Source organism: Anas acuta, chromosome 5 (genome assembly GCF_963932015.1).
Source record: "Anas acuta chromosome 5, bAnaAcu1.1, whole genome shotgun sequence".
NCBI classification, from domain to species: Eukaryota; Metazoa; Chordata; class Aves; order Anseriformes; family Anatidae; genus Anas; species Anas acuta.
Window position 1 is genome coordinate 64982356 of NC_088983.1, and position 21300 is coordinate 65003655.

At 37.3% G+C, this 21300-nt stretch overlaps 1 protein-coding gene across 2 annotated transcripts in view; it reads left to right on the plus strand.

The window, feature by feature from the left end:
• Window positions 1-21300, plus strand: part of PARVA (parvin alpha) — a 66287-nt gene that overhangs the window by 37530 nt on the left and 7457 nt on the right. For both annotated transcript variants that reach the window (XM_068685384.1, XM_068685385.1), the window contains exons 3-13: window positions 4052-4141; window positions 4241-4311; window positions 4948-5050; window positions 7279-7419; window positions 9398-9513; window positions 15002-15060; window positions 16110-16129; window positions 17496-17557; window positions 18258-18326; window positions 20118-20219; window positions 20996-21068. In XM_068685384.1, the coding sequence (XP_068541485.1) occupies window positions 4052-4141; window positions 4241-4311; window positions 4948-5050; window positions 7279-7419; window positions 9398-9513; window positions 15002-15060; window positions 16110-16129; window positions 17496-17557; window positions 18258-18326; window positions 20118-20219; window positions 20996-21068 (906 nt within the window). The remainder of the gene's footprint in view (window positions 1-4051; window positions 4142-4240; window positions 4312-4947; window positions 5051-7278; window positions 7420-9397; window positions 9514-15001; window positions 15061-16109; window positions 16130-17495; window positions 17558-18257; window positions 18327-20117; window positions 20220-20995; window positions 21069-21300) is intronic.

Below are 21300 nucleotides of genomic sequence, written 5' to 3' on the forward strand. Positions count from 1 at the left end.
TTCTTTGGGCAGATATGCTAAAATACATGTAAACCACAGAGTGCGTTGGGTGATGTGGCATTTCTGCGCTCAGTTAAATAATAAGATGTTTTTTATTCAAATCAGAATAACATTAAGCCCTGAATACTAAACAGGGCAGCAAAAAGCCTTCAGCACACAAAATAAACAAGTAAAAAACCCAAATGAAACCGTCTAATAAATACAATGTGGATCAACAGGCTGCATGTACTAGAGGAATTAAGCCAATTTAAACCGTATGGGCAGTACTCCACTTTCAGATGTGCTCAGCTTCCAAGGGTCTCAATGGCAGTTGGATGCGTGCATCAAAAGGCAAAGTCTGGCTCAGAGCAACCGTGTGGATTTGATAGCATAGGTTTATGACCTTGTAATCCTAGAGCATCTAAAACAGTAAGAACTCTATCCAGCTTAAAATAGTTGCCATAGTTGCTGTTGATATAAGCTTGTGGGCTCCCCAGCTCTGGGGCCAAATTTGGTGCTGACATGACATGAGGAAGTCTGTTGACAGCTGATAGCAGTGGAGTCGTGCTTGATTACATCATAACAGATTTGGCACACGGAAGTTAATCAGAAGGCTTAGAAGAAAAGTGTCCATTCCTTATCCAGAGTTAAAACTGGGACCTTCACCATTGCCAGTCTGCAGAGATTTGTCTGAGCCTTGAGTAATCCCTTGCTTTTAAGGGTCTTGCTTTAAAAGTACAACCACTGAGCACTGTCATTTAAAAAAAAAAAAAAAAGTGGATTTTCCTCTCAGGTCCACAAATATAAAGCCTCTAATCATGCCAGTCTAAGTAGCACAACTGGTCCCAAGGTAGCTGATGCACTGGGCTGCATGTGGGCTGCAGGGCCAGTGAGAACAGAAGAGCACTGTCACTCCTGATTGCTGGGGTCATGTGGTGGCCAAGCAGACCTGATGGCAAGTGTGGCAAGTGGACAGCCCTGTAGATGCTCTCCTCCAGAAGAGCTGCCCCACGTCCCCCTGTGCTGGTTTGGCTCCTGGTGACTGGTGTGGTCGAGATGAACCACTGTAGCTGTGTCCCCTTCTCCCTTCTGGGTCTGAGTCTTTATGCTGTAAGACTCAGAGAGGAAGTTTTGCTGATGCTCTAAGTCACTCTTCAAAGTATTTCAAAAAATGAGATGATTAAAATAGTAAATTCAGTGATTTTGATGAAAAATAATTAAATTAATGAAAAACAGTTGAAAATGTGATTCTTCTGCTGAAACTGTGTTATGCAAGCTTTTAACCTTAGTTGCATTTTTGTGGTTCTTCTATAAACACCTAAGTGTATAATAGTGGTTTGTCATGGAAATTTTTTGATGGAAATTCTTAGAAAGAAAGGTTGCGTTACATAATACTTTTTCTCTCCCATTATGTACAGCTTAATATAATACACGTGTTCTTACCTGCTTCTTTTAGTAGCGCTCTTAATCTGTGGTGTTTTCAGTATTGGGAAAGAAATGAAAAAGATGCTCTTGGGGTTGGAGTTTCTCCATCATGTTTTCTGCTTGCAGAGGGTAGGAGGGCAGGAGGGGTCTTCCTTGCAGGACTAATGGTAGCTTCGGGCATGTGTTGTGCACCGCAGAGGGCAGTGTCTGAGAAGAGCTGGGAGTATCACTGTCCTGTTTGGTAAACAATCTACCTGGGATCTTTCATCATCTGGCACTGGGTTGGGTAGGTTCTGCATATAGCACAGGCAGGCACGAGAAACATTTGCAATCAGGGTGAGCATTTCAGGGGAACAAGTCCACCAATTGTGCGTCCCTGTGTACCGCAAAGCAGTACACGTATGTACCATATGTGCAGCACTTGCAATGCATTCTAGAACAGATCAGTGTATTAGGGTTCCCTATGTATTTATGACAATTTTACTTGTATTTTATATTCCCTTTTCATGCAAAGATGTGGGGGTTTTTGTTTATTATCAGAAACTCTGATAATATGATGTTCACGTTACTAGAAGTAGAATGTAGTAGTTGTACATGTTGGAGGGCAAAAATAGGGGGCTTTCCGTGGGTGACCACATTGTAAAGAATGCCTTACAAAACATTCAGCCCTGAAAGGTCTGCTCAGTCTCTTTGGAGAAGTGCCAGTGGTTCTTCTCCTTGAGAGAGGAGCCACAAACTTCATCCACAGTCCTGCACCAGGAAAATGTGTTGTCTCCTTCCTCCAAGCTCTTGCCCAAGGAGAGCATCCAGCCATTTGGGATAGGAGAACTCTGTGGAGCCAGCTGGCTTGAAAGGCTTTTATTTACTGTGCTTCCTCTGGGGATCAATGTAAAAAAAAGCTTTCTGCCTAGGGAACCTTTGTGCAGACGTCCTTCATGAACTAAACATTTCAGAACAGAAAGACCTCCCCCTGGAGGTTTTCTGTCTACTGATGTTCATATGTACCTAACGATTTTGAACCAAAATGAAAAAAAAAATCAAAGTAGTTAATAAAACTAATCATGATTTTCTCCAAGGAGTGCTAGTACTTCAAAAAAATGCCATTAAGTGTAAACAGTTCTGAGATCTATACTTCTTGCACACGAGATGTTAAGGCAGAGAGGTAAATCAGTTTTCCAAAAGCTTACTTATTAGGCAGTCTTAGGGCTAGGAACAAAACATAGGATCTCTACTGTTATTTTCTACTTTTCTGTTTTCTCCAAACCGTTGTGCGTGTGTGGCATTTTCAAAACCAAAATGTTAGATAGTGAATCTGCATCTGCACATTAACAATGTATTTCAGTTCATGTCAAGAGGCTGTTGTACAGTCACTTGAGTCTTTAGGACACATTTAGGAAGTTCAAACTCAGACTGAATCAGCTATACTAGCAACCAGTTCTATTGAAGAGACCTGTATACTGCAGAATGAGTGGTCAAAGCAACTTGAGTTATGTGTCATTCAGAAGACAGTGAACCTCTCTTCTGGTTCTGTAAGTCAAATTTGCACTGACTCCTTGGTTACAAAGTAGATGCAAACTTGACTGATCACCAAAGTGGGCACCCTCCATGCATGGTGCTATGCATCCTTCCATAGCTGTAGGATCGGTGTATTGACTTGTTTGATTTTATTATCTTCTGTTCTAGAGACATTTTGGGTAGTGAAGGAGTAGTTTTTTTGGAACCCATTAAAGATTGGGTTACCCAGAGGCATGAGTGAAGTTGCTCTGAACTGTACCAGGTCCAAAACGGATTACAGTAAAGAACTAATGGCAGGATTACTTCTTCTCTGGATCTCTCTGTTCCTTTGTCTTCAGAGCATGCATCATGAAGGCATTGATTTTTGCAGCATTAGGGGAGTTTGGCTGTGTAAGAACTTGTCCATATTTCCTGGCAGTTGTGGAGGGTGTCCAAACTGTGGGATTTTGGTTTACCTCCTCGTTCCATGCAGCTTCTTTCCCAGCCTGTGTCTGGACTCCATGCTAAGGCAGTACTGTTGAGGGTTCATCATCTTCCCCCTGTGTCCTGCTGCTGTGGTTTCTGCAAAAGAAAGCCTGAGGACACAAGTCTGCTCTAGTCTCTGACCTGAGCAATGGAGGGAGTTGTGTTCCTGGAGCAGCGAGCTGTGACTGCACCTTCAGTCCTAAATAGTTACTCAGCCTGGCAGCTCACGTGTGGGTATATAGCCAAACCTGGCTCTTCTAAGTAGCTAAACTTGAAGCACCTTCAGAGCAACGGTGACATAGCTGAGAGCAATAATCATTTCCCTCAGCTAAAATGATTCGTTAGTGTTAAAATGTCAGGGCCATTAAAATGTGAGTGAGCCATTTAAAATTTGAGGACAATGGGCCTTATCCTTAAAAAGCTTTGAGGAAATTATGTTGATTCCAGTACCATTATCCATGATGCTTGAACAAGTGAAGTTTTGTTGTCTGGGCCTCCCATTTTTGTTAGTTGTATTTTATTGCTGTAATTACACCCAGTGGCTTATCTAATAGACTCATGTTCTCATAAAGAAATTAATACAATTAATACTACTTTTAGTGAGAGTGAAATAGTAAAAGTAAAATCGAATTGAAATTTGACCAAGCTCTTCTTTTTTATTTCCTAGTATCTGAATTACAGGAGGAAGGAATAAATGCCATTAACTTACCTCTCAGTCCGATTCCATTCGAACTAGACCCTGAGGACACTATGCTAGGTAATTCACAACAATTCTACATCTCAACATAAAAGCTTGATGTAAAATAAAGTGTCATGCCTGTAATAGCTTCTAATATCTTCCTTTTAAACCTTCCAGAGGAAAATGAAGTCCGAACAATGGTTGATCCAAATTCAAGAAATGACCCAAAATTACAAGAACTAATGAAGGTAATGAAAAGCACATAAACACTTTATTGAAAGTGAAACTATTTTTAATGCTGTCCCTGCCTCTTTCATTTGAGTGCTTCAGAGCTTTGTTTAGATATTAATTAAATGAAACCACGTGGTGCATATATCCCAGTGAATGCAGGTCAGTTTTGGGGGTCTCTTTCTCTAAACATGGCACAAAAAAAATAATGATTTGAATTAAAATCCTGAGTTCTGATTCTTACTCCTATCCCACCCTGCAGTGTAAAATCACATCGACCTCCCTCATTGTCTTTGTAATTCCTGGGGCTACAACTTACAGGAGGAAGCTTCATTAGAATCAGCTTCAAAACCTTTAGCTACACAATAAAATGTTAAAATACTACTGAAATCAAATGACAGATTTCACCTCAGAAAGCAATGCTTCAATCTTAAATTGGTCTAGACCGTGTGGTACATAGATGTAGCCACCTCAGACAAGTCCTTCCCGAGTCCTCCTTATTTTCTTCTGATGGCATTTCAGACTGATTGTATTTTGAGGCATTGCAGCTTTGGTATTCCTTCTGCTAAATATTTTCACCATTGTACAAAATGACATGTGTTTTAAATTGCAAATGAATAGTGTATAATTCTGCCAAATTTATGTTTCCTGTATAGGTATTAATTGACTGGATTAATGATGTGTTGGTAGGAGAGAGGATTATTGTGAAAGACTTGGCTGAAGACCTGTATGATGGACAAGTATTGCAGAAATTATTTGGTAAGAAAAAAATATATATGCATGGTGTCGGGACACTTTGTCAATAAGTGTTTCACTTGTTCCTACTTAGGAGCCTTGGTATCATCTTACAGTTATGCCACTAAGTGATATAAAAATAGCATTGTATTATGAGACCCTAGAGCAATAGGCTGTATGTACAGTCCTCATAGCCACAATGCAATGTGTGATGCTCTAGTTGATGAGAACAGCATAAAGCCTACCTGGGGTGCTAGAGAGTGCTGGAGTTCTTGTCTTGGCAACAACATTCACTCTGATTTTATTATCTGCATATGTGCTGTACAAAACTTAGCCATGTTACAAGTGGAAAGTAAGCTTAAAAGCAAGGGTATTTTCAGTACAACAGTACAATGGTGGATGTTTTTAATATGCGCTGGTTCCATACTGTAGTTTATTCACATCTTGGAGTTCCTCTGGAAAGTTGGAATTGCTTTCTGATTTGATGTCTGTCTCTTAACATTACTGAGGTAATGATACCCAACGGACTGCAGACTGAACTTCAGTTGAGAAACGGAGAAAAGAAACTGCTAATGCAGAGCTGGCATGTGCTTTTTTAACTGTTGGCTTGGAAGCCACTTTCTTAGTTATTACAGCTCGTAAAGTCTCCAGTAAATTTCTTTTCAGTATCTTAAATGAATCTTGAAACATCACGTGAGCACTTCTAATAAAGACTACGTAGACTATTCCCTTTTATGAATGGTTAAGCTATTGGATATAAGGTGGTAGAATGAAGCAATTTGATTGTCATAGACAGACCTTCAGTGACTTCACCTAACACCTCCCCCCCCAAATGCGTAGCTGATTCAGCCTGACTCTAAATGTGTATATACTGATCCAGCACTTACTGATTTCAGTGGAATCTTTTCAATTATCCTTAATTTCTTATGGATTGGGTCTATGATATGTAAGGCTTTGGTTTTGTGAGACTGCACAGACTGATTCCTGTGGAGACACAAGAAATCCACAGCTTTTTAGGCAAGATACATAGGCTGATAGCCCAGAGTCACTGTCTTTGGGAAGGTATTCAATTGACTTCAGTGAGAGCAAGGTCAACTTTTACCAAACCTGATAATATATTATTTTCTAGAAGAAAATTGATAGGTGACCAAGCATTTTGTCTCTGTGTTGTTGTGAGGAAACTTTTACCACCAAATTTTCATTATTTCCTAATTAATGGTTATGAGTTACCTGACAGTTTTACGGAACAGTGGCAATGTCTTTTATACTCATTATAATGGAGCTTGTTTCTCTTCTTATACTTCCATTAAATCCATGGAGCAGGGTGTGTCCTCCTGAGTCATTGCAAACATCACATCCTTCCCTTTTCATGTGCAAATAGGTTACAGGTTTTCTTGTTGCACATCTGAATCTGTCTTCAGTTAACTGAAACCTTTTTCATGCTCACATTTTCTGTAGTTTAAAAAAGATACTACTTTTCAATTGATCTATCTAAACCATTACGTGCTACTGTGTAGATACAGTTCATGCCAGACATTTATAAATTTTTCTGAAATCTGGTTAAAGCAATCTAGGCTGAGCTTATATAAGCCTAGCAATCTCTACTAATTATTAACAAAAAAATTGTAAAATAATTTAAAACCTACTGCAAATTTTGAGTGCAGAAAAGGGCTATGATTACATAGAAATCAATTGCCCAAGGTTTTAGTTGCTTTCATTCCTCCAGAAATATTTCTTCAGATTTCTTGGTTGCTTCTTTCACCTGTGTGAATATGGTGCCAGTTCAATTCTATCACAAGTGAGCCAGGTAAATTTTTTACATCTCGAAAATCCAATGAGGCTTGGACTGATGACACAGATCTTCTTAAAGTTGGTATCTGTCTCTCCTAGGTTTGATTGTCTTCTGTGCAAGTCAGTTACATATAGAATACTCTTTTTCCAGTATTAATAAAAGCGATGGGTCTTACCTCTCAGTCTGATGTTCCGTAAAGGGATTTGCAAAAAACTTTTATTAGCCTGTACTGTGGACTTAATTAGTATTTGGCCTTCCCCTTGGCAATGGGGAAATAAAGGACTGTGTCTTTAGAAGTTCAGAAGAGTTCAGGAAAGTGGTTTTGGAAGCAAAAGCAGATAATTTTAAAACTAGGAAGTCTGATACCCCTTGAATGTACATCTGGCTGCATGCAATGTTTTTGTGTTCCTCATGGATGTCCCTCATGAACTAGCTGTTTTTACTTCTATTATCACTTCAGAGAAACTTGAAAGTGAGAAGTTGAATGTTGCTGAAGTTACTCAATCTGAAATTGCTCAGAAACAGAAGCTACAGACAGTGCTTGAGAAGATCAATGAAACCCTTAAACTCCCGCCAAGAAGCATTAAGTGGAACGTTGACTGTAAGTTGCTTGTTTTGTATGCTGTCCCCGTTAGTTGGTAACTGAGAGTTTGTAGTTGCAATCTGGAATATGTAAATATCCAATGCTATGGGAGAGCTGAAACCTAGTATGTATTGTAGGAGCTGCTCTTCAGTAGGAGGTAAAGAAAAGGGTGAACACATACAGTACACTGTGCCCTTTTTCCTGCTGCTTAATCTCCAATTTAAATAAACTTTTAAGTCCATATGCATAACAGCTTAAATTTTCTGTTAATAAATTGGTTTCCTGAAAGGGGTAAGAACATACATAAATGTAGTAACTAGGCTGAAGGAAAGTTAGATTTACAGACTCTGCATTTGTTTAAGATGTACATCATAGATATTATTAATATTTCTGATCGTTTAAGACTAAATCTGAGCCACTGATTTTGGTTACAAAACCCCCATCACGATTAGGACTGTCCACTTCCTGTTCTATTTTATTAGAAATGAACATCATAATATCTACATAGATATGACCAACACAAGGCATTTTAATGGATATGTGTTGCAGAAAGCAGGTTATCAACAGTTATAGAAAATTAGGCCTCTTGATCTGTTTTAAGTTTGGTATCTGGAATCATTTCGCCCTACTGAATACCTGGAATAGTATATAGCAGTCCCTATACCTGTCCTTAGCTGAGCTGTTTTGTGTCTTATTTTCTGTCCACAACAAATCTACGATAGGGATAAAAGTAGTTCCAGGGAGGGAGAATGAACGTTAGGCATCATTGACATTTGCTTCTGTGTGGTCCCACTGAGTTTTCTGCATCCTTCTCTCTGCAACCTCCTCCCCTCCCCCCCTTCATTTTTTGTATTTTCTGTTACACAGCTGGATGCAGGGTGTTTGGAGCAGCCTGATAATTTAACTTCTAGTTTTCTTTTAATGTTTTGCATGTTTTTTAAAGCTAAAGTAAGGATAGGCTGCAGCAGCTGGAGCCAGCTGGAGCACACATTGATGCTAGGCAGACAGACATCTTTTTAGCATTCTTCTAAGGCACCTCCTTTCCTACCAGTGGCACCCCAGAAAAATTTGACAGTGATGTCACATTTTATATGTATGGATAGGTGGAGAAATCTCTACTGGGTAGTTGAGGCTTGCAATGGACGATAACTAGGAAGGAAGGATATGTTAGTGAATCTGATCATGCTGTACAGTGAAGTAAGGTACTTGTTGTTGGCTAGTTCATATGTAAAATTCACTGTACTGTAGCTATCAAAGATTGTTTTGGAATACTACTCTGTGGAAGGCTGTGAGTGCAAAATCAAAAAAAAAAAAAAAAGAAAAGAAAACGTAATAAGAATTAGAATTATGATTCATTTTGATACCAGTAGTTTGATACTTGATTAAAAATTTCCTACAGTACGACTTTTGATATCTTGTAAGTCATGTTAGTGTTAACTACCCATATGAAACCTGCTGTGAAAAGGCTTCAGTAACAAGAACTATAACAACTTCATGAGGAATGTTTGAGTCATTGAGTTTAGTAAGTTATTGCTTAAGGCTTCTGCCAAAACAGATTCATTTATCATCCTGCAGACTTTGTGACACTTAAAAATGAATAAGTGCATGCTATGAATACAAAAATATCTTTCTGATAGTCCATAAATCCTTATTGAAATAAATGGAATAAAAAGAAAGGCAAGGAAAATGCATAGAGATCACTTAAGGTGTCGTACATGAAATCTGGCTTTTGGTTTAACTGTAGGTTTCCGTGAAGCCTATGGCATCCAGACATATTGCAAAAACTAGTGCTTTGGTGCTGATGTATATTACTGACGGGGCAGCTATCACATGGCCTGTTGAACAGGAGGAGACAAATAAAGGAGAGGTGCCTTAAAAGTGCCCCTGGCTCCAGGTGGCAAGAGGAGAGTTGTATAATCCATACAATCTAAAAAGTAAAAAATATGTGCACTAGTTGCTTGCAGTTTGTAACTTGTACTTTTAATATCTATTTCAGCTGTTCATGCTAAAAGTCTTGTAGCAATACTTCATCTTCTGGTTGCATTATCACAGTATTTTCGAGCACCAATCAGACTCCCAGATCACGTGTCCATTCAGGTTGTTGTTGTGCAGGTAAGAGAGATATTAAATAGCTTCTGGCAGCATTGAGAAATTGACTGAGGTTTTTTGTTTGTTTGTTTTGTTTGTTTTGTTTGTTTGTTTTGGGTGTTGGTGTTGTTTTTGTTGTTGTTTTGTTGCGTTTTTTTTTTTTTTTTAAAAAAAAAAGACTAGAGTTTCTGCTTGGACATGCATGCGTCTCTCTCCATGGCTGACAAGAAACACACATACGTCTTCTCTGCTGACAATGCTACAACCAGAAAAAGGCAGAAATGCTTTGTCAAATTGAACTGTGGTTCAGGATATCATATTTTGATTGTGAAGTGTCCAGACTGTGACATGAAAAATATATGAAACATTATTATTGTTGGAATGCATTTTCTTATCACCCAATACATATCTTGAATTACAATTTTTCCCATTTTTGACGGTCTTCTCACTTGTGTAGAGGTTCAAATCATTCTTGGCACCGAACGATGAATTGTCACTGTTTATTACATTCAGATTCACGTTAGGTGGCTAAATATTCTTTTTCAGCCTTGTGCATGCTAATTTATTCTGATTACAGTGTTAGCTTTCTCATAAGCATGCAAAAAAAACCCTACAACTAAATTTTTTTGTCAGTGAGTCTCCTTATTAGAGCCATGGCCATCCAAACTCTTCATTTATTCTGTTTATTATATTACTTTGTTGGATTTGTGCTTTCTCTATCTTGTTTGGCTTCTTCCCAATTAATTTGCTTTTCTTGTTCTCCAACTAATTTTGCTTTTCTGTTTCACCCTGTAACTGTCATTATTTATATTTTTAACTGGTGTTATCCGTAAGTATCTTGTGAAAAGAGCTGTTACTCAAATTTTGTGTGACTGAAAATGTGGGCAAGATCTGAGAAAGTAACCACTTCTTACTGCATTCACAGCAGACGAGTTTTGTATTTTGGGGAGAAATTTGAAGGAGTTTCTGGTACACGTATCAGTGACATCTGAAAACCAGTTTACTGACTGTCATATTCTACTTGGTGGTTTTCAAGGCATGAGAGATAACCCCAACCCCAGAAAATCTGCAGTTATGTGTCTAAGACTTTAGAGGAACATAATTCTCAAACAGTTTCCTTTAGATATTTTAAATATATTAATTACACTGGTTTATGTCAAAGTTCTACCAAAACCAGCTTAAGAAAGAAAGAGTGCACCAGTCAGGGCATCTTTGGAATAAGAACCTAAAAAAGAACAACAACACAGTCCTTAAATAAAAAAACAGATCTTGCATTCTGCTCTCTGTCCACATGTCGAGACAAAAGTCCCATTGAAATCAATGGACGTAATTCTCATCTTGTTTAATAAGCTAATGTAGTTCAACAGCAAATCCACTGAAGTCAGTAAAGATAAACCGATTTAAAAACAATAAGTAGTGGGAGAATCTGGCTCAGTGCTTTGCCTCTTAGCTACACAGCTGTAGCTCAGGCGCCAGTGGATTGCAGAGAAAGCAGTTGCACCAGAATAAAATCCAAGTTATGTTGTTGAAGATTTCACCCAGTCCTTGATGAAAGCCAATCAGTGGGACTCCAAGGCTATGCTGATTCCCATTAACAGAGGATGGGAGCTAGTATTCTTGCTATTACTGTGCTTAAGACTTTTTTCATTTTTTTAATGGAGGGTGTTTTTTTTATTTTTATTTTTTAAAATCTGTCTTTCATATCCTGTGGGATTGGTTCTTTATTATTCATCATGTATACCCTTTGATCTCAATGAAACTTTTAATCAAAAACCTAAAGCCTAATTTAGTGTTCAAACTTTCACACTTGATATTATAAACCCTCACGCAATTCTGTAAAGTAAGGTCATGCCTAGGGAAGCTCAACAGACTCTGGTAGCTGCTTCTAAGTCCTATACAGTTAAGAAAGGGAGTGGTAGAGAAAGAAAAGTAACAGAAGAAATAATTTTGAGGAATTCTTTCAGGAAGTCTGCCTTAATTTATATTGTGATTTTGTTAGGTCTAGAAATGCCAAAAATGTTTGCTGTGTTGGCTGAGCATAGTTTACTGAAATACAAAGATATTTCTGAAATAAAAAACGTGTTGATGCCCAACAGGTAATCAGCACATGTCTTATGAAAGCTTATTTTCTTTGGCTGTTTTGTACAAGAGCTGTTAGTGATGAGAGTACTATGAAATCCGTGTGTTAAGCTGTTTATGAAAAACCATGATACTTGGACCTTTTGTAGCTGTTTTGCTACATTGCTTTTCTTGCTTTCCATACTGATAGAATGAATAACTTTAAGCAAAGTCCAGGCTTTCTTTGGACTTCTCTACTAAAACAAGAGAGGGCTTTTGTGGAGAGCTGGATCTTGCTTTCATTTTTGTCTCTTTTATTCTTGATTTTCTAATTTGCCATCCTCAAATGGTTAAATGACAGATTTTGTCCAAGAGCTGAAGTCAGAGAGTGTAAAGTCGCAATGGTGGAGCAGTCAGGGTAGCTTCAATATATTCTGAATATTGGGGAAATCAGTTCTTGGGTGCACAAACCACTGTAAAGGAAAGCTAGGAAAATAATGGGAGCAGAGGAAGGTCTATTTTACAAGCTTAGTCTGATAACATTTATCCCACAGCCTCTCTGAAATCGAGTCTGAATCATTTCTGAGCAGCATTGCCTACAGGTTCCCAGGAAATCTTTTTTTGAACCTATGACAAATGGTGTCAAGCTCCAGAATGGTTCTGCACTTCGTCTTGGTGAGGCAGTTACAAAACACGGTCCACCAGATTAAATGCGTAGCAACAGTACAGAGGGAAAACCCATTCAAACATTGGGAAGATTTTCCAAGTGGGACTTTGTGAGAGAAACTAAGCAGTTGGCCCTCAGTTATAGAAAACTGATGGTGTGCAGTTGATGCAAATAGAGGTGAAGAGATCCTTTCCATGTCTAGACATGCTACCCAGCTTTCAGATTTTTCCTTTTGTCATTCTAGGAGTAGTTGCCAAATTATAATGATAAGTGATCAGGAAGATCTTGGCCTTTAGTGTGCAGTCTTTCAGCTATGAGGGAGCAAAATGTTAAGCCTATCCAAATAAAGTCTTCTGTGGTCACTGGAATGTGAGTCCAGGTTTTCCATTTAACGGGGAATCTTTGAATTCATGCCTTATTTCTCAGTATGTTTCAAATAGTAGTTGTTCATTTTTATCGTTTGTTATTTTAGTTCCTAGCCCCTTTTATCTTTATGGAACTTTGCTGAGCAGCCTTTCACTCCTCACTAGCATTTCTTTTTATTCTGGGGAATATTGTGTAATTCTCTGTCAAGTTTAAAACAATTTCACAACAAGTGACATCAGTGTTAGGGTCACTTTTGAATTTGAGAGTTTTTAAAAGTGAAAAAGATATATGGAAAGCAGCCTGCGTAGAGAATGTACTTAGACTAGTATTTCTGAGGTTGATTCATGTTGTTGGGACATTTTCACCAGTCATCTTACAAGTACAAAGCATAGGAAAGTCTGTCTTGACACATGCTGGTGTCCAGAAGATGCATGTTGTGTTTGGGTAATGTGGAAATTCCATTTTTGTCGACAATAGGATAGAGGTTCATAATTCCTGTTCATATTAATATCAGTTTATCAAAAAGTGAAATATGTTTTATGTTGATACTAGAGAATGTTTTAGGCCATGTTGGGCATTTGCAGAGTGAAGGTAGAGTTTTAGAAGCCTTTTTTTTTCCCTAATATCAGCAGACTGAGCACTGAGAAATACAATTGCCATTGCTGTGATGCTCACCCCCTCTAGGAGAGCAGAGTGATAGGGCTTTTGCTCCAGAATCCATTATTGGCACATCAGAATCACCATCAAGGAATAAAATCTTCCCTCCACCCTGCAGCTAAGAGAAAAACAAAAACAAACAAACAAACAAGCCAGAGTGTAATTTTAACTTGAACTAGACTGTAACTTCAAGTACAAATGCTTATTTGTTGTCTGCACAACCTGAAGATGAAGATAGCCCTAAATGATGCAAATTTTCTTCAGACTTTCAAGACATATGACAGAAGGGGCCTCAGCAGCTGATCTATGCTCCGTTCAGTATGTAACACACAGGACACCTCTCTGTCTTTATGTTTAGAGCTCTTCCTTGAAAGTGTTTTAACTATATGATATTTAGATATTTAGATATTTAGATACTTAGTAACAGGGCTTAAAAAATATTAAGAAACCCACCTGAAACTGTCATCTGCCTAAAAGGACAGTTCAGATTGTTCTAAGTGCCACTCTGAAGTAACTGAGAGGATGCTATGTGTGACTTCCGTGCTGAAAGTAAGCGTGATCCTTATATATCCATATATATATATTTTATTAATGCATTTTTGAAGTAATTGAGACAAGCCTGGCCAAATTCTCAGCACTTCATACACCCTCACATACATCCCTCACACCTCTGGTGAGGGATGTATTATCTTCTTCAAAGTAGGTAAGAACAGTAGCTCCAGTTCACATGCCGTGAAGGACTTTTTCAAAATGCTATTCTGCTTTTCTCTTTTCTACAAAGAATACAAATCTAGGACCACAATAAAATTATTTTTCTCATTTCCTTGTGTGACACAGAGTGAAGAATCATGAATAATTGCCTAATGTCTAGACTTTATATGCAGCCGTCAGCATTTGCTTGGCATTTCTTTTTGTATTGCAAAATTTTACTAATTCCAGTGAACAGAATTAACAGAAAGAACACGAAGTGAGGCAAAACATATGTGTGGTATGTATACCACCACCATATGACTATAATCTTCATCCTGGAAACAATGTCACATTTTTCAACTCCTTCGTTTTGTGACAAACTGCAACCATTTGAGTTGGCTTCTGCCATTTTGTGCACAACTTCTATGCACAGGCTGCTAACCACCACGTACAAAGGGCTTCTTGCATTGGAAGAGCATTGTTATGTTAACATAAAGATGGCCTGGCTTTGGAGCATGCAGTGAAAGGATTATCCTACATTTTTTGTGTTGAGAGAAGTCACAAAAGGAAAATGCTAAGGTTAGAAAAAAAAAAAGAAAAAAGAAAAAAAGTGTATGAACAGGGCAGAAAGAACGGGTAGCCTAGGGGCAAGATTTCACCAAAGATGAAGCATGGGCACCCTCTGCCACAATATTGATTGAAATACAAGGTTTAATTCGACTCACCAGGATACACATCTACTAAAAGACTTGCATATGTGTTTAGGTGTTTCAAATATCTTGCTGAATTGGGGTCTTTAAAAGAAAAGTGAGTTAAGAACAATAAAAAAAGGAAAAGAAATACTTCCTTCTACAGGTTGAGTTTCAAGTTTCTTGTTACTGTACAAGAGAGTTTTTTGAAATACTTGAAAGGAGAAATAATACATTACTGTAAGTTTGTTTAAAAAAGTTCTTATTTTGTAGGTTTCATATCTAATTATGTTTATACAAATCAAACACATCACAAATATATTTTTACTGTACCCTAAACATTAAACTTTACTGAGAAAAATATTACTTTTTTATTTTTTTCCAGAAAAGAGAAGGAATCCTCCAGTCTCGTCAAATCCAAGAGGAAATAACCGGTAACACTGAGTATGTCAACACCACTTCTGCCAGCAATTTAGTAATTGAATACAGATGTGTCTCAGAAATTCAACCATTTGCTGATATTTAGATTTTGGTATTGGGGTTCCAAGGAAGATGATGCATCAGCCAGTGATTGTATTTCAGTCCTTGCAAGAGCTACAAACATGCATCTAAAAATACAAAAGGATGTGGAAATTCAGAGCTAGGGAATTAAAAGCAGGAGACCAGGATAAAAGAGAAGACAGGGTGAAGATATTCAAAATGTCTGTATTTTATATTTACTATTATTTATTTCTGCATTTATTGCATTTCTTATTATTGTATTCAGAATGCCATCAAACAAACTAGAAAGATATATCTCTTTTATGTTGGTAATTATTTGATAGAGAACAACTTGATTCTGTCAAAAAGGAGTACAATGTGACTATTTTTTAGTTGTTTGGACTTTGGGGATGTAAAGTGACAGTAATAAGCCCTGTACATGCAATCTCATTAAGCCATTTGTAACAGAAAAGTTATTCCAAACCAATAGAAAGCAATCATAGAATACCCTAGTTTCTAACAGATTGGAGAGGATCCAGACTAATAACTTTTTTATTAACCTTTATGGATTTATTTGTGTAATATTTATATGAGGGATCAACTAGAGCAAAATGCTGTACTTCTTAATAAGGTAGTCCAAGTATTGTTCTGGCTGCAATTTGTATTGCAGCTCATGTGACAAATGCATCTTTAAAGCAAAGGGAAAGTTTTCAGAAAATTAACATGAAAAAGCATTCTTCACTGGCAAGGTGTGTTGATTTGGTTCAGCAGTAGGAAACCTGAGATCTGGCTTTTCCATGAAACTTTTGTGAAGCCAGGAGATACTATGCTGATTAGTCTCCAGACTAATCCGAAGTCTCATCTGGAGTAATTTAATGAAGGTTTTCTTAATTCCATGAATCTCCACCAGTTTTCACCAAGCTGAAGATCTGGCCACATAATGCTGTTTTATTTTGCAGGACGTGTGCAAGAGAATCATATATGTAAACTTTTTTTTTTTTTTTTCTCCTTAGGGCATTTTCAGGAAGGCACGGTAAGTTCATTTGATTGTTAACTTTTTCATAAGGCATCCAGAGTAGACATTAGTTTTGCAATGGGTGGTCATTTTGATCAACCTGCAAGGAAGTAGAGGATTTATAATTGACCTGACAAACATATGAATGTATGTGCCACAGACTGTTGTGACAGTTAACAAAGGGAGAAAAGCATTAAAGTCAGTCTGACTATCTTTAAAACGCATTTCAGTACTTTTCAGCACATGTTAATTTGCAGATGCTTTATGGTTTAACATCCAGAGCATTACTGTAATGGTATTAATGGTCATAAGTTCACAGCATAATATGAAATGATGTCTTATGGTAAACAAGCTGCTGTACTTGTTGGCATTCTTGCATATGTTACCTACTTACACTTTACTGACTTTGGGTTGTTATTCAGCAGGTTCATGTACCTAGAATGTTTCATGATTAGTATTGAGACTGGCCAAACGCCTGGCCAACAGAAAACATATATGAGGAGTTTAGATGGAGTTCTACCAAGAATGTAGCATTTGCTTCTTACATTGTTTCTACGATTGCTTTACTGCTGAGTTAAAAAGCTACATGCATGACCTTTTTCCCATGATATCGCAGTGCAGTCTTACTTCCTTTAAAGTCACCCTTCTACAAATAACCTTTGGATGTACTTTAGCAGTTTTCATTCAGGAATATGAACGTAGCTTTTTCTGAGTCGTTCTCTATCACTCAGTTCTCTGAAAAGGTTTTTTTTGTTTTTTTGTTTTTTTTCTTTTTTCACCTTCAGAAGGTAACCACAGTACTGTTGCAGTCATTCTGCCCTATGTTGCCTGTCCTAATAATCATGTACGAAATTGCATTATCACAATGGTCGAAAAACATCTATAAGAAAGATTGTTTTGCAGCTGTATAATTGTAAGCTTGCCTGAGGTGATTAATACAGTGTAGCACTCCACAATACAATCCACTGGATGATACCCACGTATTGTGGCCCTTGTGGAAAATTTTCGTCTGTAGATGTGACTCCAGAAGTAAACCCATGTTCTTCTTAACAAAGTAAGCTGGTTACCTAACTCCCTGTATCTGGCTGTTCAGGATTTTGTGCATAAGTATTCCACCCTAGGAAATTACCTAGGTAACTCTAGTTACCTCTAATTACCTAGGTAATTAGGTAATTTGAGTTATACTTGAAAACATGCTTTCCCTAAATAATAGCAACATAGGGCAAGAGAGAAATATGCAAAATGCATGGTACTTGGAATACAAAGAGACTATATTGAAACATTTTGCTGAGTCTTGTCTCAAATAAGCATGTGCTTTAATAAGTGTTTATCCAGCATCTAGACAACTGCTGATAGGTACATTAACATCTCTGATTTTTTTCAGAAAGAGATGCATTTGACACTTTATTTGACCATGCTCCAGACAAGCTCAATGTAGTAAAAAAGGTTAGAAGTATTTATTTTTAAAATACATAATATGTATCTACATGCTTGTGTGAGTATATGTTGTGTGTGTGTGTACGTAATATAACATTGACATAGTTTGTATACATTAAATAGCACTAAGCTTTATGCTGGAAAGAAAAATACAAATTCATGAATATAATGTGAGTTTTTGTAAATATTTAGCAGCCTGAAATTAACTTTGGAATGCAGAAAAAGATACAGTTATCATCAAAGTTTTCATCAAAAAGGAGTTCTCACAAAGTATATGTTGATTAAAACTCAACTGGGTTGATTAAGTTCACTGATGCCAAAGAGTTACACAGTTTATCACTGCCAGGGGTCTGACCTAGAGTATTTTGGTTGCTGTCTAATTTGAGTGGAGTCCGATTACCCACTTCCCTACACTCTGCCACAAGTTTTTTTTTAATTATTATTATCTCTTTTACAAAACAGTGAAATTTGTATTTATATACATCATGTTCACTTTATTTCTGTTCATCATTCTTAAAAAAAAAAAAAAAAAACACAAGAAAAAACAACAAAAGATTTTTTAATATAGTATTTCAGCTTTAAAACTTAAAAAAAATATTGTACTGCAGTCTCTTTGCTCATGCAAGTTCTGTTCTGAGTGGAGTTCATTCCGTGCATGGAACTGCTGCCCTATTGAATAGACCTTCACTAAACTATTTTCACATTTCAGACTCTCATCACATTTGTGAACAAGCATCTCAATAAATTGAATTTGGAGGTCACTGAACTGGAGACCCAGGTAGGATTTTACAGCCTATGTTGAAGGGGAGGGATACCTGCACTGTTATGACTCCATCTTTATTGACAAATTCCATTGACCTTTTATTGATAGGATTCTAAGATGTTACTTCACTGGAAAGCCCTTCAATTTTAAATATGTTCATATGAGTAAAACCCTCAACAATTAAGCATAGAAATCATAAGGGCAGCCAAATTACTCTTAGAGCAGTTTTTTACTTTCATTCGCATAAAATGTATTTAACAGATGCTACCTCTTGGGTGCTGGTAAGTGCTGTTGGGAGAACCTGTGCTTGTTTGGGTCAGCCTCTGTCTGCTTGGTTTGATACAATTTCAGTCTGAACAGTTGTTTCCTGCCTACCTTTACACATGCCAGTAATCCCATGGGATTGCAATGACTATTTAGTGAGACTAAACCTGCTCAAGTGTATAGGCAGCTGTACAGCTGGTCTGCAGGCTAGATTGCACCACAGAATTAATGTGGTATACAGTCTTCTTTCTTGTTCTAAGCTGCTAAATTGGGTGGAAAGAAGCTAAAAGAAAAAATTTATTCTGTGGTTTTAATAAATCGCTATATGAACAATTGCAGCAGTTACCATAAGAAAATTACAAGGTCAGACAGGAAGGATGCCATCCACACTATCAGAAAAAAAATGGTGTTTTCAAGACAGTTTATTTTATGTCATGTTTCATGTTGTTATGAATAGGGTTAATTTGAATAACTATCACTCCAATAGAGACTATTCAAAGGTAAAATTGAGATTTAGATGGAAAGAATGTGTAAGGGTTTTCAGAAAGATATCACTGTGACTGTACATTGCATTGTTTACCTTTGGAAAAAAATGTATTACTTAAATGTGCTGAGAAACACCTTAAGTATGTATCCAAAACAGCATTCTGTAAGATGAGAGACTGTATTTCTATCAATTGAGAGAAAATGAGCTACCTCAGGAAGGCCAAATCATAGAATCATTTAGGTTGGAAAAGACCCTTGAGATCATCAAGTTCAACTGTCAGCATAACACCACCAAGTCCATCACTAATTATCAAATCACAGAATGACTCATGTTGGAAGGGACCTTAAAGGTCATCTAGGACCTTAAAGGCCATGGGCAGGGATGCCACCCACTAAATCAGGTTGCCCAGGGCCCCATCCAACCTGGCCTTGAACTCCAGGGATGGGGCATCCACAGCTTCTCTGGGCAACTTGTTCCGGTGCCTCACCACACTCTGGGTGAAGAATTTCCTCCTAACCTCTAATCTAAATCACCCCTCTTGTCCTGTCATTATCTGACTGAGCAAAATGTTGCTCTCCATCTTTTTTTTTTTAAAGGGTGCTTTTTCTTTTTCTTTGATTATGAGAATATCTCAGTGCACTGATAGACCTGATGCTACAAGGTTAATAGTGAGATGCCTTTAACAAAGTCTTACAGATGTTTCTAATTTTTAGATTGAGATGAACATGTATCATAGCAATTAGTTATCTTCTATACATCATTGTGTACACTGAAAATTAGATTCACACAAACTTATAAAACATAGAAGATGATTATTTGTTCCTTTATTTCCTTCAACATATTGAATTTCTGTGTGGTCATGAAATTGCACCTTCATTCTGCTTCCTTCTGCTCAGGGAGTGCATGCCATTTGATATATTGAGAGGTGTCTTTTCTGATTGCCTGCAACCAGCAGAATAAAAAGCAAAAGCATAGATCAAAGCCACTGACCACTGCTCTCTCCAGGAACTTTATTGTGTATTCAGAAAATATATTGAGAAATATCTTTTCTACAGTTTGCAGATGGTGTGTATTTAGTCCTGCTAATGGGTCTCCTAGAAGGCTATTTTGTTCCTCTCCACAGCTTTTTCTTGACTCCTGATAGTTTTGAACAAAAGGTAATTATATTTTTTTTTTCCTGTTAAAAACAAAGAAACAAAAATGTCTAGTAGCACAAGGATAATACGAACTTTCCTGCACAGGCTTCATGTAAATAGCTGAAATCAGAAGAGGGCTATCCTCATAACCATTTCCAGGCATTTTTCAGATCTCTGTGTTACTGGTTATTCAGAATAAAAGGGAGAATTATATTAATGACGGGGTGTCTAGCAAATATTAACTGATTTTGGCAACCATTGTGTGATGCTGTCATTGAGCCAGACTTACTGTCCATTAATTGTGTAAAGAACCATACACATGAATTGATGACAGAACTGATTTTTTAAGTCTAAAAATCAAAGAATTTGACATTTCAAAGGTTTAATGTTTTTTGGAAGCATGAAGGCATGTATGTACTATGCATCATTTTAAGACCAACCGTTACTGCAGTGTCTGTTGCTATCCAAGCAATTCCAATGTCTGTTCAAGACAAGCACGTCATGAGCCATCACGTTCCAGTTTTTAAACTTGGGGGAGTTGAGTTATTCTTATTGTTAAGTATTTTTTTTCTATGTGAAATATTAGTTCAGATGTTAGTTTTCAGTTATTTCTGTATTTTTGAAACCACCATCACCACACAGAAAAAAAAAAACACAACAACAATGGATTGTCTAAATTGATATGTGGAGCCCTGATATTTATTTTTTTTTCCCCTTCGAAGCATTTTTTTTTTTTTGAACATTTATAGTATACTGTTTATAGATCATTCTAATGACTTCTTATATTACATTACTAGGTCCTCAATGTATCCTTTGCATTTGAGCTAATGCAAGATAGTGGATTGGAAAAACCAAAGCCAAGACCAGAAGGTATCTATTCCACTTTTCCTGGTATTTCTCTAGAACTTTGTGTTGGATCCAGACCTTTTCTCATGGGGTTGTGATATGAATAAATTAAGGTTAAAATGGTAATACAAGAAAGGCAAGATGAAAGTAGAAGAACGTAATTGTGAACGGTGTCACTTGCAAATATGAATTGCTCTAATTGCTCCATTTTCCCGTTCCACATCTTTATGCTAAACCTCAAGTACATGTATTCCAG